We start from the raw sequence: 16,145 nt of genomic DNA on the forward strand, positions 1-16,145 counted from the left end.
TTGCCGTTGCCCCTCCCCCACTCCGAGATGATGAGATCGGATGCGTTGGTCAATATGATATTGTCTTATTCCCTTGCCTTTGGTATATTGAATTGTTCGAGACAGTGAGTGCTGGTTGGTATGTAAAGTTTTATAATTTCAGTTTGTCAGTTGAGACAATGATATGGATGTTATGGAGGCTTAATTTCAAGGGTCCAACCTTAGCTGCAGGGTCAAGTTGAGCCTCACTCAGACTCACCAGCTCGGGCTTGTTTGGTGTCGTTCTCATCACTATTCCTTATATACCTTAAGTGATCGTGAGTGATACTCACTTTCTTGTTTGTTGCTTATGACCGGTGTAGAAAAAATAAAAGGTGCTCGCGTTATTCTGCGGTTTCTTTAACGGACGGGAGGGGCTTGACGGGCTAATGGGGTATGCTTAGGCTACCTACCTTAGTTTGAGGGTGTCCTACTTGTGCCCTCACTTCATGCTGATACTGGCAAAGACAATGAGACAATGGCCTGATATTGTGAGTAACATGCATATTATAGTTATTATACCTCAGCCAATTCAGCTCAATTCCTTGTTGTTGATCGGTTACAAACTGTACCCTGGCTGAAGGTTACCCACTTATAAGCGGCGGCAACGATCACTTGCATCGTGACGGAACCTTTCCAAAATTGGCAAAGGAGCTCCCCTCTTCTGTCTCCTTCTCTGCGATTCTGCCTTGGACAAGCAATCCCCACGTCGTGATAACTCTTTCCCTTCTTCATAACAAAAAGACCAAACTTCAAACTTGTCTTTAGCGACTGCATTGTATTCTTGGTTCCTCTTCTCTTTACTCCCACTCCTCAAATACATCACCAACCTTCACAATGGCCACCGAAGGCGAATCCCCCGCGCGACCCCGCGTCTTCTTCGACCTCACAGTCGGCGGCAAGCCCGTTGGCCGCATCACCATGGAGCTCTATGCCGACCTTGTCCCCAAGACTGCTGAGAACTTCCGAGCTCTCTGCACTGGTGAGAAGGGCATCGGCAAGTCTGGAAAGCCTCTGCACTACAAGGGCTCCGTCTTCCATCGTGTCATCAAGCAGTTCATGATCCAGGGTGGTGACTTTACTGCTGGTGATGGCACTGGAGGCGAGTCTATCTACGGAAACAAGTTCGACGATGAGGCTTTCCCTATCAAGCATGAGAAGCCTTTCCTTCTGTCCATGGCCAATGCTGGTCCCAGTAGGTTTGCCCAAGCAATGACCCCTCGTATCATGTCATGATGCTGACGCGCATGACCCCACCAGACACCAACGGCTCCCAATTCTTCATTACTACCGTCCCTACCCCTCATCTTGACGGCAAGCATGTTGTCTTCGGAGAGGTCCTCAACGGCAAGTCTGTTGTTCGACAGATCGAGAACCTCACCACCCAGTCTGGCGACCGACCTGCCAAGGAGGCTGTCATTGCCGACTGTGGTGAGCTCACTGGCGATGCTGCCCTTGCTGCCGACGTGAAGCAGCCCGACGCCCTTGGCGACCCCTACGAGGACTTCCCCGATGACTGCACCGATACCCTTGACGCTGTCACTGTTCTCAAGATCGCAAAGGCTAGCAAGGATTACGGAAACACTGCTTTCAAGTCAGGTAACTACTCACTTGGACTTGACAAGTACCAGAAGGGCCTGCGCTACATCAACGAGGAGCCTGAGCTCGAAGACCAGCCCCAGTCCATCAAGGACGAGCTTGAGGCTCTCCGATTCTCCCTCAACAACAACTCAGCTCTTCTCAGCATCAAGCTTGAGGCCTGGGACGACGCTGCCCGTTATGCCTCTTCTGCCCTTGATGTCCGTGGAATCAAGGAGGCCGACCGCGCCAAGGCCTACTACCGCCGAGGCTTTGCCAACATCCATCTCAAGGACGAGGAGGCTGCTCTTAAGGACTTGACTGAGGCCAACAAGCTCGCTCCCAACGACAGCGCCATCACCCGCGAGCTCAACGCCGTCCGAACCAAGGCTGCCGCTCGCGCTGCCAAGGAGAAGGCTGCTTACAAGAAGTTCTTTACTTGAGTGACATCTACCCAGAAGGCATCACGGAAAATAGAGGGCGTCGTTTTTACTCATGGCGAGCGATAGAACGCCGGTTGTATTTACAGAATCAAATCAACGTGGACATGACAAGGGCGGAGGATATGATTCATCTTTTATTATAACATGACCCATGCGAGGAAAAGCGGGTTAGGAGTCGGCGCTGAATGAGATACCATCGAATTGCATATGTTGCAATCTACTTTATAAGATACGGTGCCTTAATGACTGTGACATACCATGGTAATGATATACTAGGGGCTGGGACAGAGCACTGATGAAGATTAATTGTAATCAAGATGAGAGTGGTTAAGCAAGCATGTCTATTGTTTGATCTAAAGCTACAAAATTCCACCCTGTTTTCTAATATTCCCAAAACTTTCTGCTATTTCTTCGCCGTCAGACAACTCCCAGCGTTATCCCGGCCTAACACCTCCCAACCAACAAGACAAACTCCGTTGCTAATATTTTACAGATGAAATACGGTTAAAACCATACCAGGATTATGCTATGCAAAATATGAACCACAAATCCTCCCAGCCTGATATGACAAGAAAAGAAAATGATGAAAAAATGAGACAAGACATAGTATTTGAAAGAAGTTGTATTGTTCATTCAATCGTAAGAACTAGCTCCTCCCCCATCTAGTCGTGAAGAAGGTATATGTATGTATAAGTGCGTGTTTGTGTTTTGAGTTGTATAAATGGATATAAATGTCTTGTTTTTTTACTTGTGTCGCTTTGAAGAATCCTTTTCTTCAGGGCTCTCTCCGCGTCCGCCTATGCGCATGATACCGCTGAGGATCGTACGTCCCACGCGTCCATTCTTAGATTTGAGCGTGTTACCCGCACTCGCGCTCCCTCCCGTGCTCGCGTGTCGCTGCTTGCGATGTTCCCAGCCTTCTTTGTGGTGATGATGGTGACGACGACGTTCTTTGCTGCGACGGCGTTGGTTCTGCGCTGCATTTTCGTCGTTGACTTCACTGCCTGAACTCCCGGGTGGGGGAGGTTCGTACACGTCGTTCCATGCCGTTGAAGAGCCACCATAAGATATGGAGAGGGATTCGATCAGGGATGCTTGTTCGAGAGATTCGGTAATGTCTTCTGTTGTAACGTTTGTTGCTGTTTCACTGGCACGTTCGGTTTCGACCTTGGCGAGACATGCGTCGGCACGTTCTTGGAGGGCAAAGCAGACATCGTTAAAGGCGAGAAGCTCTTGATCCACCTGTTCTTTCTTGTCGTCGACTGGTTTGGCGTCTACCCATAGCTTCACAAGGCTCGCCATGTTTCGAGTGCTGTCAATGAGATAAGGCAGGCTAGGGAAGCCCTCCTTGGAAGTCGGGCTCAAACGACCAAGAATGGTAACAGGTGTGCTGTATCCAGCAGGAACAAAGTTGGTGGTGTTTCGATCCGCGGGAATGCTGCAAACTTGATCGATATAGTCACGAACAGATTGTCTTTGGAGGTTCAAGAAGCGGTTCATGGGCTCCATCCACTCTTCTCGCTTCCCAAAGTTGGACAAGTTCGCAAGCTTCTGCAGTGCCTTCGCAATGAGGGTGAACGTTCGTTGCGCATGAGGTCGGGGGTGGTCGCGTAAGAGGTTGAACAGCTTTGGCGATAGAATGGCTGGGCAGATGAACCGAAGGAACAGGAATCCGGACACCGATGTATATGTGACAGTACGCAGGAAGTCTCCGTAGCGATCTTCGGCAACGGCTCGGATGTACTTGAGAATGTGTCGAAGCTCTGGAGGCAGTCGGTTGGCTGAGCTGGCAATGCACTTCCACACTTCCGTCGTGTAGTGAATAAGCACAGTCCAATGTTGGTCGAGATCCGATTCGTGGGGGATTTTGCTAGGATCGACTTCACAGTTTGGATTGATCTCGTTAATCTCGAAAAGCTTCTCTTGCAGAATCTCCTCCAAGTACTCCTTGCCGAGGCGGCGCATATGGAATTCGAACGACTGCGTTAATAGTGAATTGCCGCGGAAGAGCAAGTTCGCTTCTCCAGCGAGGGACTTGCTCATGTCTCTCACAATGAGCTCACGATCAGTCGCTGCATCGACAGAATCATTGGACTTGAGGCGACTGCTGAATCGATACTTCTTCATGGAAGCCTGGTTACCAATTCCATCGATCTCATCTTCCACCAAGCCCATGAGCCACTCGCTAGCAGTACCCGATGTCTGGAAAATGTTGAGAAACAGCTCGGATAATCGACGCAATTGTCCGGGTAGAACAGCTGAGATCGAGTTTGTCAATCCTGCTGGGAACCGGTGTAGGATATCCTTGAGAGGCTCATACTCCTTCGACAGAAGCACAACATGCTCGTCGTGGTTCACCTTGATCAGCATTTGACCAACGGACTGGTGCTTCTCGTCAAATACTTGAAGCCATTGTTCGCTGTCTTTGCCACGGTCGAGCTGATCAAGAGATAGGTCAACGGCTCCGACCACAAACTCTTGCAGATTTCGTGTTCTTGGCAGTCCAACTGAGGCCTGGAGAAGGTTGCTCGAACTATCCAGGTTTCCTTCCACTCTCTTTAATACAACAGACAATAAAGGTGTACTGGGTGGCAGATCGGTGAACTCGCAGTCCTCTCTCCAGAAAGGGTTCTTTGTTCCTGTCTTGGTCGTCGTTCGCGCTCGTACTTCGCCATCTAGTATAACCTCGGCAAGGTAATTTCCGATTAAAGGATCAGGCTCCGGTCGTCCAGGCTTCTCGTGTATCGTCGGTTCAATTCCACCAACCCCATTCGGCTTGGCCTTGATCTTTGCCTCAGTAACTCGGACACTGATGGTCTTTTCAAGTCGGAAGACCTCGCCCTCTTGCTCAGTTTCGATGTCATCTAATTCCAAAATCTGGGAAGATGAGGGGTCGTCAAGGTGGTAGATGTCCGGTACTGCAAAGGCTCGGAGGAGACATAGCCAAACTTCGAAATGAACTCTGCTGTCGAGCGCCAAGTAAACGGGTCGGAAGATGGAGAGGTGAGTAGATGATGAAGCATAAATAGGGAATATGGCGATGCAGTATTCTTCGTCCAGTACTGTGCGGTCAAGTTGTTGAACTGCGCAGCGCGAGAGCTGTGACAAGTCGATAATAGACAAAACGGTGACATCGTTTTCTGTCATGAGCTTAAATTCTCCACCATCTTGGAGTATGCAAGACACCCGTCTCCACGATGTGGTCGGTGAGCGAAGATCTCGCGTAGATGGTCGTTTGACGATCGCCCGCGGTGAGACAGCCAGACCCTTGTCCCATAGCATTACTTTGCCAACCTTGATAATATTCGTTGGCTTGTTCTTCTCTTGCGACCAGCCATGTCTCTTGAGCTCCGGTCTCATTGGCATAACCTGGTTAGCCGGCTTACCATTAGAAAGCTTAATACCCGTGGGACGTAATTGTTGCCAACATAGTAAAGCCGCCAGCCACAAATCAAATTCTTCCATTACCCGAGGACATATCAAAATTTCAATTGGAGGTTGCTGGCAAACCAACTCCAAACATTCTTTAGTCAGTTCGGGATAATCGACAGGGAGGACCCTGCAACCGCGTAGATCGGAAACGAGAGGGATGTGAAAGGGCCCATTTTGACCCGAATCAAACATGAGACATCCCTTCTCTTCTTCGATGTAAGCCACTCCACTGTGCCAGGGGCCGCCTGTTTCGCCTTGATATTCGATCTCGCCGCGCATTCGACCACACAGAGTCCTCATGAGCAGGAGAACCTTATTCGCATCATCGGTAGCTATGGGTAATGGTAGTGAATCGACGGTAGGTGGTGGAGAGATGAGAGGCGAGGTAGGCCGAGACGATTGTCGCTTCATAAGCCTTCTAGCTTTCTTGTCTTTAGGTGTACCTAACGACTCTCGGCCTGTTATCACCGAGTGATGTAACGAGTCTAATGAGCTAAGCTGCGGTCTTAGATCGTCGGACGGGTGTAATGACCCCGATGAGCTCACACTGCCAACACGATGTCGTTCTGATGTAGGTGGTGGTACGCTTCTTTGGGCTAGCATAGAAGTATCCATCGTGCGCGTCCGAGGCCTCAGGCTACCGCTCGTATGCCGCAAGTGTTGCCTCGGCGGGCTAGATTCACTGCTTTCGTACGACTCGCTGAAAACTTCGTTGAAAACTATGCCCTGTCTGCGAGCAGGGCCGGCAGAGGGTATTGACCGGGGAGAAGTCTGCTGCGATAAAACATCCTCTTGAGAATATAAAGATTCCGTCGTCACGCTAACAGTAGGAGGCGTAGGAGGGTCGACGGGGTCGGGGGTTACGGATCGAACAGTATTGGAGGCATTTATCAGTGTATTTCGAAATGCGGACCTCAAGTTAGAAGCGCTGGAGCGTTCCATCTTTGGGTCTCTTGGGAGGTTGAGGTCGGAGGTTGAGGCTTGGTTCCAGGAAGTAGCATCACTGGAAGTGCCAGATCGAGAGTTGTCTTGTTCGTCCATGTTTGGCGGTCGCAAGCCTAAGCCATTGCTTGTCCACATCCACATACACGCGCCCGTCCCGCATTGAGGTGAAAGAAACAGCAATAGTAGTGGGTTTTCGCTAATAGGTCGATATTTAACGCTGGGTTGGGTGCCTCGAGGGCTTTCTTTGTTGTAGGTGAGGGGAAGCGATCAATCGATGGGTCTGTCTCGATGATAGTCGGGATGTGTTGTTTATGCGTCGAATATGACGGTCGACTTTGCGCTGAAGGTGCGCCTATCGTGGATTGTCGTCGGGTGATCGATCCGATTGTTGAGAGATGTCGCAAATCAGATCAGTCACAGTCACTGACTGGTTGCGGGGAGGGCTTGTTACGTTAGTTCAGGTAGTCTGTGCATGGAAAGAATCGATAGAAGGACTCGGCTCGGTTCCAAATGGACTGGGCTGGACTTTAGACGGGACTTGTGTTGGGACTTGGGGGAGAACCGGTGGAGGGGAACCAACAGCTACAAGTACCAACCAGTTCCAGTAGAAAACTGCACTAAAACCAAACAAACCACTCGGGGAAAAAAGTGCATGAAAAAGATGAAAAAAAAGCCAAGAATTATGAATAGAGAGGTACCTACAGAGTCCACTAAGAATTATCCCAATACAGAAATGCAAAAGGAACGAGACCAAGATGAATGACGATAAGCGTGACTGCGCTCAGACGGAAGGATGAGTAAAAGTACTTGATCAAGCTGTTTTAGACAAGAATCGAATTGCGGTGAGGTCAAGTAGTAGGTCAGGTCGACTTGAGGTTATGCAGTACAGAAGTGAGTACAGTCTCTGTCACCAATATTTGGGGGAGAGATTTGGAGAAGCAAAAGTTGCAAAGAAATTCAAAACACATTCAAAACCAGAAATGATTTTGATTTTAATTTGATTTAAAAGAAGGGAAGGTAGGTAGGTACGTCGCCACGCACGTACTTTCCGAGTATCAAGGCAAGTCGAATGTCATGTCTTTTCTGTACATAGCATAGACCAAGCGCAGGCTTAAGCGTAGCCGAAGAAGAGGGCCCTTGTTTCCCTTGCCAACCATCCTTGAACGCTGTCCTAGTAGGGGTCCTTGGCCTCTAGGTCTGGTCTGTCTCTGTCTCTCCGGGTCTGAGGGGATCAGGAGCCCAGGTTGACCTTGAAAGAGTCTTATTAGGCTATAGTACAAGGCACTCTATCTCTTACAACTGCCGGGACCTGATAGTTTTGACAGTTTGACAATTAATCTCGACGCCATGTAACTACCTATTCTTCGTTTATTGTCTTCGGCAAGGTACAGTAGCAGTCGGGCCAATTTAGAAAATCTGCATGCTTCGAGAAGCGGGGGATACAACATTGCAGTCTGCAAGTGGTTCTTTCTACTGCCGATCCCCAGGCCCACGAGAGCAGCACATTTGGGAACGCCATGCAGTAGAAGTCGGGCGAGCATTTCTATCCAATCATTCTATTTACTTGTCCTCTCCAAATGTAGGAAGATGCCGAGACAGGACGGGCCGTGGCGAGAAAAGGGGACGACCTCTTTAGTTACAGACTGTTTCAACTCGACAGCATACTTTTTCGCATTCCCTCCTCTGGAACAATTCAATTTATCGTCAAGAGGATCCAGTGGAGAAAAAGTCAAAGTTAAAGCATGACTGAAGGAAAAGCAAGACAGTCCAGGCCCTGTAAGTTTAGATAGATCCTAGGCTTTTGGGTCCTGGTTCATGATCCTGGCCTGGTTATGGGCACGCAACACAGCACGCAACAGTGGAGGAGTGGGGGGAGTTTGGAGAGCGAGCGGATCTCTACAACATTACCTTTAGTATTAGCTCGGTAGTCCGTCACTAGAAAGATAGTGGTAGTTATCTGGTCTAAGCTATCTCATCCCTTATGCTTTTCTGTTAGCGGGCTGCTAAGAGAAGACGGTGTACTGAGACAGACTCTTGAGACTCTCTGTTCAACCCCAAATGCAACATTCCCGATCCGTCAGACTGGTTTCTTCTTGTCCATCCTTCAATCTGATTGATAACCATATAAGCCATCATCACTATCACACAACGCCGCACGACATCCCTTGTTCGAGTTTCATCCCAAGTCGCCCAGTGTTTCCATCAAATCCCGGCGTCCCTGTCCATAGCCCCATTCCAGTTACCAAAGAAGCAGGGATCTTTCGGATGCTTTCTTCCCAAGAAAGGATGACCGCGGATGAACTTTTCCAGTACAGGTTCATCTTGCGACTATTCTGTGGGAAAAGGTAGCAGCAGTAACAACACCTGGATACCCTTATCCTGGGAACTGACCCGCCGGCTGGGAACAGGGCACAAGATGCTCAATAACACATTCGATCCAATCTCAACGTTCACTAGTTTCCGGGCTTCAGCAACTCGCAAAAGAGGGTGACTGACTCGAACTGTAGATCTTTATTAATAAATGGCTGAAAACTCTAGGCAACAAAGGGCATTGGAGCTCAGTCCTGGCGTTAAAGTGTCAGCCTGCCTCCGGGCCTAGGATGGGAATAATCAGCCGGAATGTCATCCGGAAGTCTCATCCTTTGCCCGCAGCGAACGGGCTGATATCTAGCATCTATGCAACTCAAACTTGAGCAGCCGCTAGTAGCAGCTTCCCAGTCCATCACATCACTTCGCTTTCCAGTCTCAGACTCTGACTGGTGGAGGAACGAGATCGACCATGATAAAGAAAGAAAAAAAAAAGCCAGGGGCAACGGGGAAGCTGGAATCAGAAAAGCAACATCAGTCATGAAGCCGGGTGCTAGACCTAAAATTATCACTTAGACGGCCGTGGATGGCTGATAGTATTCGTGTTCCTGGCATTATATCACTAGGACTAAGATTTGAGGCCCGATATCCCCCACATGGCTCTCTCTTCTTGTGACCAACAGGTCTTGGCAAGGCTACGAACAAGAGAAAGAGGATGACAGGCTGATTGTGTATCTACGCCATTGTATCCAAAAGCAATAGTTGTAAAAGTCAAAGCGTAATCTCATCCCTACTCGAACGTATTATCGTCGTCCAAGAGTCTTCTCCTATATTTCCAACCCCTGATGTTCATGTAGGAGGCCGGGAATAAGCAGAAATGAAGTGATGCCCCTGAGCTTACGGCATAATACTTACTGTATACATAATCTAAGTTGTATTCTCGCAGTTATAGTGAATAAGCAATGTCATAGTACATCATGCATATAATTGCTCAGTATGGAAGTTGTATCCAAAAGTTAAGGCTGTTGGCTCTAACGCGGGTCCATTGTCCCGTCCCGCCGGCGTGGGACTGGGACATTCCCACGTGTCTCATCTGTAAAACAAAACCAACCTCCGAGTCTTCATAGGACAGACGATCTTTTGCTTTTTGGCTTTCGCATTATTACTTGTAGCATTTTTGAAACATACGTGTCAACTCCAGATCCTCTAGTTGATGGAATACTCTTTGCTTTTTATGCCGCGATGTTGCGTCGCTTACACGAGAATTGCAGATAATATCTGCAAGACAAGATGAATGCTGCCTCAACACGGCAGATGTCTTGCAGCCGTAATAAGAACCTGGGAACCAATCATTTGAGAGTATCGCAGTCAGTCAAAAAAACAAATATACTGCAGGTTGCCTGACAGTGTCCCCATTCGCGGCCTCCGTAATCAAGCACAGTCCATCACTCGACCCGAGAGTTTAGTCTTTCGAAACATCAGCTCAGTTTGTATCAAGGCTCAGGTCAGGCAACACGAGCACACCGCTTCTAACAATAGAGCTTCACAATGGCTGAATCAAATCTTGCCTTGTGTTTCCAAGTCGTCGTCATGATACCGAGAACATCCATGTTCTTATGTAGTGCCACGCCATCGGTTCCAGGAATCTGCATTGAGTAAAGAATCTCGTATGTAAGATCCACCGTCGTGTCTTCGTCAGGTTTTCTCGCTTGAAACAACATCCATTAATTTTCTAGAATCTGGAGCCGGCATTAGGCGAGCGTTCTATCGTGATAGTCATGCCGCGTTTCAACAGCATCACTTATAAGATGAACAGACCCACCATGTTGATGCAAACAGACTATGTAATTCCACTACAAGTCAAAAGCTTACGTCTTCTACATAGTCACAGCAGATACATCCACCGTTTCAGAACTGGTCCATTACCAAGAAAGGTTGCTTGTGTTCATTTGTGTAAGGAGACAATGCCTCAATCGAAGTCGAGTATGATAGTTACACATAACATCCATTGACCGTCTTTCTGTCCTTACATCTCTGAGGCAACATTATGTGAGGCCATGATTCACTTTGGAGGCCTTCCCGTACTAGAAATCACCCGCAACAATAGACAAGGCCCGAAATGTATCTTGAATACCTGCTTACCAACTTCGTGGCAGCTTTTTTTGTATTTTCCTCGCGTCTGAAAAGAACATGACAACGACCAAAGCATGACATATGTGCATTATGTCTGTATTGCGGAAAAAGTGTCGACGCCCAGTAGAACTCTCTTCCAACTCCCAGTGCCAGATCCCAGTATCCCCCATTCCTCCCAAAAGTAAAGTGACGATGCCCAGGGGGTATCGAAGTCGAATTGAATAAAGTGAAGTATAATCACCAAATGGTTAAAAAGAAGTGTCGCATTTGCTTTCTGGATATCATCATTGCTCCCCCTCACCGATCTTACTCCAATCATACTGAATGTTGTGCTTAACGAAGGTGGGAGCTCTCAATTGGGCTTGTAGGGCCGCTGCGGACATGGCTCAAGTCACTGCTGCCGGTTCTTCGCAGAGCCTGGCTCATTGTCTCAATGTTCAAATCACCCCCTGAAGGGTTGAGCTTGAGGTTGTTGATGCTGGTAGGGCTACCCAGGGGTCTTCGTGAGGGGCTCAGCTCAATACCCTTCATGCTACCGGGGTTGCTCGTAGGAGGGCTTGTCTCGGGTCCTTGGCTAGATACAGGTGATCGGATAGGTGAAGGTGAACGGTTCATTGCCGAGGGCAGAGATGTGAGACCTGCAAGATGGATGCTGTCGCGGGAGCTCGCAATGCCTCCGGCAGGGTTGTGTTCGGCTTGTACAACATCAGCGAACGAGATGAAGGATAGACGACGGACGTCCGCAGAATCCAGAGATCCGTAATTGGAGGCGTTATCGGTCGAAACAGCGTCCCGGTTGGCAAAGGATGCTAGTTCTGCTGCCCACTCGCTGGCAGAGGGATCGTACGAAGGCAAGTTACTGCTGGCCCCTGTGACTGTCACCGCAGCGGGTTGATGCGAGGTGTGAGTAACAATCTCGACCGTATCCGGGTCAAGCTTGTTGTTTGTGATGGCTTCGGACGCATCATCGAGAACGGGAGGAATGTAGTTCTCGGTCTGGATGTGTGTCGGGATGGCTGGGGAGCTGGCCGCGATAACAGAGCTGTCTTGAACATCACGTTCAAAGATCTGGGATGTGGCTGGCGACGACAGTCGTGGAGATCCAGTGAAGCCGCGACTCGGAGAGGTGGGAATGAAGCTCTGATCACCAGTAGGGGACCATGATGGTTGGTTCGAGGATAGCTTGGAAGCGTCTCGGGATAGAGATGGGCTAGTGGGGTTGGAGTTTGTGTTGGAAGGAGTCTGGGACTCGTTTTGAGACCCAGTCTTGGTGTCGTTCGTGTCGGGTTTGGAGTCAGATTTTATAGGCGTCGAGGACTTCTTCTTGCCAAGTCCAAACAAGCTACGCATCTTGCTCTTTCCGTCCTTCTTCGTGTCGTCGCGCTGACTATCCGTCTCGTTGTTGAGTTCGCTAGCTCGAGGTGTCGAGTCACCTAACCGCTGATCGTCTGATCCGGGGTTGACATATCGATCATCGCGGGTGATGGGGGCAGCTTCGGCGAGGCTCATATTGAAAGATGGGCTCACGTAATGAGCTATAGGGATATACTGGTTTTTGAGGAATGAGTGTGCACGACAGGTGCTTTGTTTTTGCAAAAAGTCGTATGGGAGACTGCTCAACAAGTGACAGTCAGTAACGAAGGTCGTTGCGTGGAATGCAAGTTTAGGTTCGGCAAGTGGGACAGCGAGCCGGGCAGGGGAAGATATAAGTAGAGAACAGTCGAAGTCGAATCAGGAAAGGAAAGGTAAGGAAGAAGCAAAAAAGCGCAACCGAATCAGAGTCACAAATGACCGTGCGGAACTGAGACTCTAGTCAAAGTATCTGCTGCTATTGCTGCCGCCGCCTCCGCTGCTGCCCTTTGCAATGGGAGAAACATTGAATATTGGATTGGATGATTGCACAAACCTTTTGAGACTAATGACCTGTAAAACAGTCCGTAGCTCCCGGCGCAATACTGGGGACCTCCGTAAACAAAGACCCGCAACGGCCTGCGCTAAGGTCGCTGTAGATGGGGATTAGAGACCTGCTAATCGCGGTAATGCCGTTGGATTGTCCTGTCGAGCCGCCGTCTGGACTTCGGATAGCGTCGATGGAATGCGTAATGCGTGACCGTACTGAGATTTGCTAGTCGTGATCTCTTGACGTAAAAACTTTTTTCAATAATGTCGGGTAAATGGATTGCGGAAGGACCTTAAAGTAAAGGGCGGGCTGAGACGTTGGTACCTGATGGCTGTGCAGTGAAAGGGAGACAAGACTCGACCCGATTCGACAGGTACCAAAGGTTATTGTTATTGTGTTTGTTATTGCTTTTTAGTCGGATGCCGCTCGCTTCTTTACCTGTTAAAGGTAGGTTGCAGGGTTGTCAAGATCTTGGGTTTATACGTAGTCTATTGTCTGCCGAAATGAACTCGAGCCAGAACAATGAGAGAGAGGGGAAAAGACAAGTCAGATTTTGGGAAGGACTCGACGATACCTATAGAGAAGTTTAAAAAAAGGATGGAATGGGAATTGATGGAGGGGGGCTGACGGGCGGCGTAGGTGGCTTTAGAGCTTCAATCTTTTGGAGGATCAGCGCACTTTGATCAAGGCACGGGATCAACTGAAGGCGTCTATCCAGGGCATTGAATGGGGCAATTTCGTGAGTCGCACAGGGAAGAAACCCACTGCCTTGTCTTGTCTTGTCACTTGTCTTTTGCCTGCCAGGGACGAGAAACGAGAGATTTAATTGCAGTCCATCATAATCCATGGAACATGTTGCGAATGACCACGGGACCTCTGCCAAGGTGAGTCAACGAACGAGATTATCGCTGTTGATGTCAACATTCAAAAACCTGATTGTTGATGATGAAACCAGGGAGATACATCGAGATGCTATACATGAAAAAGGCCAACCACAAGGTGACCACGTTTTGGAATGTCGTCCTTTCAGATGTTCTGTTGGTCGTCCATGCCGTGATCTGTGATCCTACATTGCATGTTACGTATGTCTGATACTGGGCTACACCAATCCATCCATATGCATGCACTCGACAAGGGGACTCTCGTCCATGCAAGTCAGGCACCGGACCCAAAAGTCTAGCACAAGGGACTTTGATCCCAATAAACACGAATGTTCAGCCCTGGGCTGCCTATCTCAGATGTCAAGGGACTGATCCGATGGGTTCAAATATCCCTTTTATCTCATGATATTTCGGCCTCTCCCTTACACAACTTACACAAGCCTTAACAACATGTGGTTACTATTTCGGAGTCGATCAAACCATTTTTCTCCCTCGGATTGTACACCACTGTCGTTCCTTGGAACGGTTGGGTGACAGCGGCCATCGTGCTGGTCACCTTTCTTATCACATCCCGTCTCATAGTTGTCACCAACCTTAACCTGGCCATGGGCCCCGCTACCACATGGTCCTCGTGACAACTCTTTCAGGGCATGATGAGAGTGCCCTGACGGGAAACTACCGAATGGTCTAACAAGGAGTAAAGATCCGCGCGTATCTACAGTAAAAGCCAAGGTGGGAATCAGCAAGGGATACGAGAAAAAAAGTATCTGCCCTGATTTAGTATCGATGGTTTGCTTTTTGGGTCTCAAACACCATCGACAACACCAAAATAGCAATCTGCGATGCATCATTGGGCTTCCCCTTCAGCCCCATTTTTAGCACTCAAGCTTTTTGACAGGACGTCGAACCATGTGCCGAAACCCCTTTCTCCCTGTCATAATTCGCCACTGATAAGGGGTCGCTGATCAGTCCTCCACAGTCATCTCCAACGGTCCCAGAGAAAAGATTTGGCAGATCTTGCTTGCAATAGGGTTGGGAAATTGAAACAAGGGACTCGTCAGCTTGAGGTTTCAGTGTTATTGGAAGCGCGGGAGGTTTAATGCCACGAGGGGTCGATCGGTAGAGCCAAGAGGGGCATTTCTTCACGGTGTCGAAACCGACGTCATAAGGAAACCGGACCTGAGCCAACAGAGGCCGGTCTGAAGATCTTCCGTAGCCGCCGGCAATCGAATCATGTGATCTTGAGCGGCTTCTGTCCACGTGAGAACAGTTCGAGTGATTAGGTAAGGTAACCTTAGGTAAGCCAATCCGTAGTGGCAGAAACTTCAGATCTTCGACTTCAAGGTGTTTGGCAGGGTCTAGCTGTAACCACACGACACGCCAATTGCCGCGGCCAATCGTCTTCAACCTGGTGCACGAGGTCCATACGAGAACCCAACACCTCGGCCAGCACTTTCATTCCCTGTGTACCCCCGGTCTCCTCAATTCACAACACACACCATGGAGTTCCGAACTCTCGCACGACCAGCGGCCCGGCTACTGAACCCTCGTCTTCCTATCGTTCCCTGCCGTGGTCACAAGACAACAACCCGAACGAAACGATCTCTCAAGATCGCTCCTCACGAATCTTTCCTCCCCGACCGAAAGGCCGCTTTCCCCGCCTCCGACGAAATCATCTACAACCCTCCTTCTTCCGAGGCTTCTCCCCTCCACACACCATTCCTCTTCCTTCCTCCCAACGATGCGCGCCGAGTCGCTCTCACACGACTCCGACATACTCCCGGCTCTCCCATGGAGCCTCTCGCCCACAGCAAGCTTCCTCCAAAGATGAACTACAAGGCCCGCAACCCCAACTACAACCTCACCGCCGAAGATATCAAGGAGATGAAGAGGCTAAGGCAAGATGACCCCGTTACATGGAGCGTCAACAAGCTCGCTGAGAAGTTCGGCTGCTCTGTTGTTTTCGTTAAGATGGCTGCTCCTGCACCTCAGAACCACCTTGAGGGTGTTAAGCGAAAGCAGGAGAGAAGGGAAGCTCGATGGGGTGCTATCCGAACCAACGCAAGAGAGGAACGCAAGAGGAGAACAGAGATGCTGTACCGTGGCGAGTTGTAGGGTGCTTCTTGAAGTATCAAGGACCTGGCACAACGATCATATATCAAAACTGTACAAACATATAAAAGTCGCCGGGACCTTGTGTAGGATTACGATGACGGGGAACGCAGTGAAAATGCGAATGAATCATGCTGGATTCGGCCCAGTAGAACGGGCAAACTTTGTATAATGCCAAAATACCAATGAACTCCATCAAATCATTATTCTTTTGTATATTTGTGGTTGTCTTGATATGTACGTCCTAAAGATAGTGTCTGCCAATGAATTTATGACATGCAGCGTACAATTATTTTCCAAGCACCATATGTACTAAATCCTGATTACAGCCCTGTTCAGTACCGATCATGATGCTGGTACTCATACCTGTATAAGTAATTCATAACGTTAACCAAC

The 16,145-nt window shown here is 49.0% G+C and overlaps 4 protein-coding genes across 4 annotated transcripts; 2 read left to right on the plus strand and 2 right to left on the minus strand.

Moving 5' to 3' along the window:
- Positions 1–855: 855 nt before the first annotated feature.
- On the plus strand, positions 856–2,039 carry FIESC28_03333 (uncharacterized protein; the record flags this gene model as incomplete). Its single annotated transcript, XM_031157482.1, has 2 exons — positions 856–1,213; positions 1,279–2,039. 2 exons carry the CDS (start codon positions 856–858, stop codon positions 2,037–2,039), a joined length of 1,119 nt encoding a protein of 372 aa, XP_031018455.1.
- Positions 2,040–2,783: 744 nt separating this feature from the next.
- On the minus strand, positions 2,784–6,512 carry FIESC28_03334 (uncharacterized protein; the record flags this gene model as incomplete). Its single annotated transcript, XM_031157483.1, has 1 exon — positions 2,784–6,512. The coding sequence occupies one exon, from the start codon at positions 6,510–6,512 to the stop codon at positions 2,784–2,786; it is 3,729 nt and encodes a 1,242-aa protein (XP_031018456.1).
- A 4,677-nt stretch (positions 6,513–11,189) lies between these two features.
- On the minus strand, positions 11,190–12,365 carry FIESC28_03335 (uncharacterized protein; the record flags this gene model as incomplete). The annotated part of the gene is made up of 1 exon (XM_031157484.1): positions 11,190–12,365. One exon carries the CDS (start codon positions 12,363–12,365, stop codon positions 11,190–11,192), a length of 1,176 nt encoding a protein of 391 aa, XP_031018457.1.
- A 2,772-nt stretch (positions 12,366–15,137) lies between these two features.
- On the plus strand, positions 15,138–15,752 carry FIESC28_03336 (uncharacterized protein; the record flags this gene model as incomplete). The annotated part of the gene is made up of 1 exon (XM_031157485.1): positions 15,138–15,752. The coding sequence occupies one exon, from the start codon at positions 15,138–15,140 to the stop codon at positions 15,750–15,752; it is 615 nt and encodes a 204-aa protein (XP_031018458.1).
- Positions 15,753–16,145: the final 393 nt, after the last annotated feature.

This window comes from Fusarium coffeatum (assembly GCF_003316985.1).
Source record: "Fusarium coffeatum strain FIESC_28 chromosome Unknown BRIP53273_contig_70, whole genome shotgun sequence".
Taxonomy (NCBI): domain Eukaryota; kingdom Fungi; phylum Ascomycota; class Sordariomycetes; order Hypocreales; family Nectriaceae; genus Fusarium; species Fusarium coffeatum.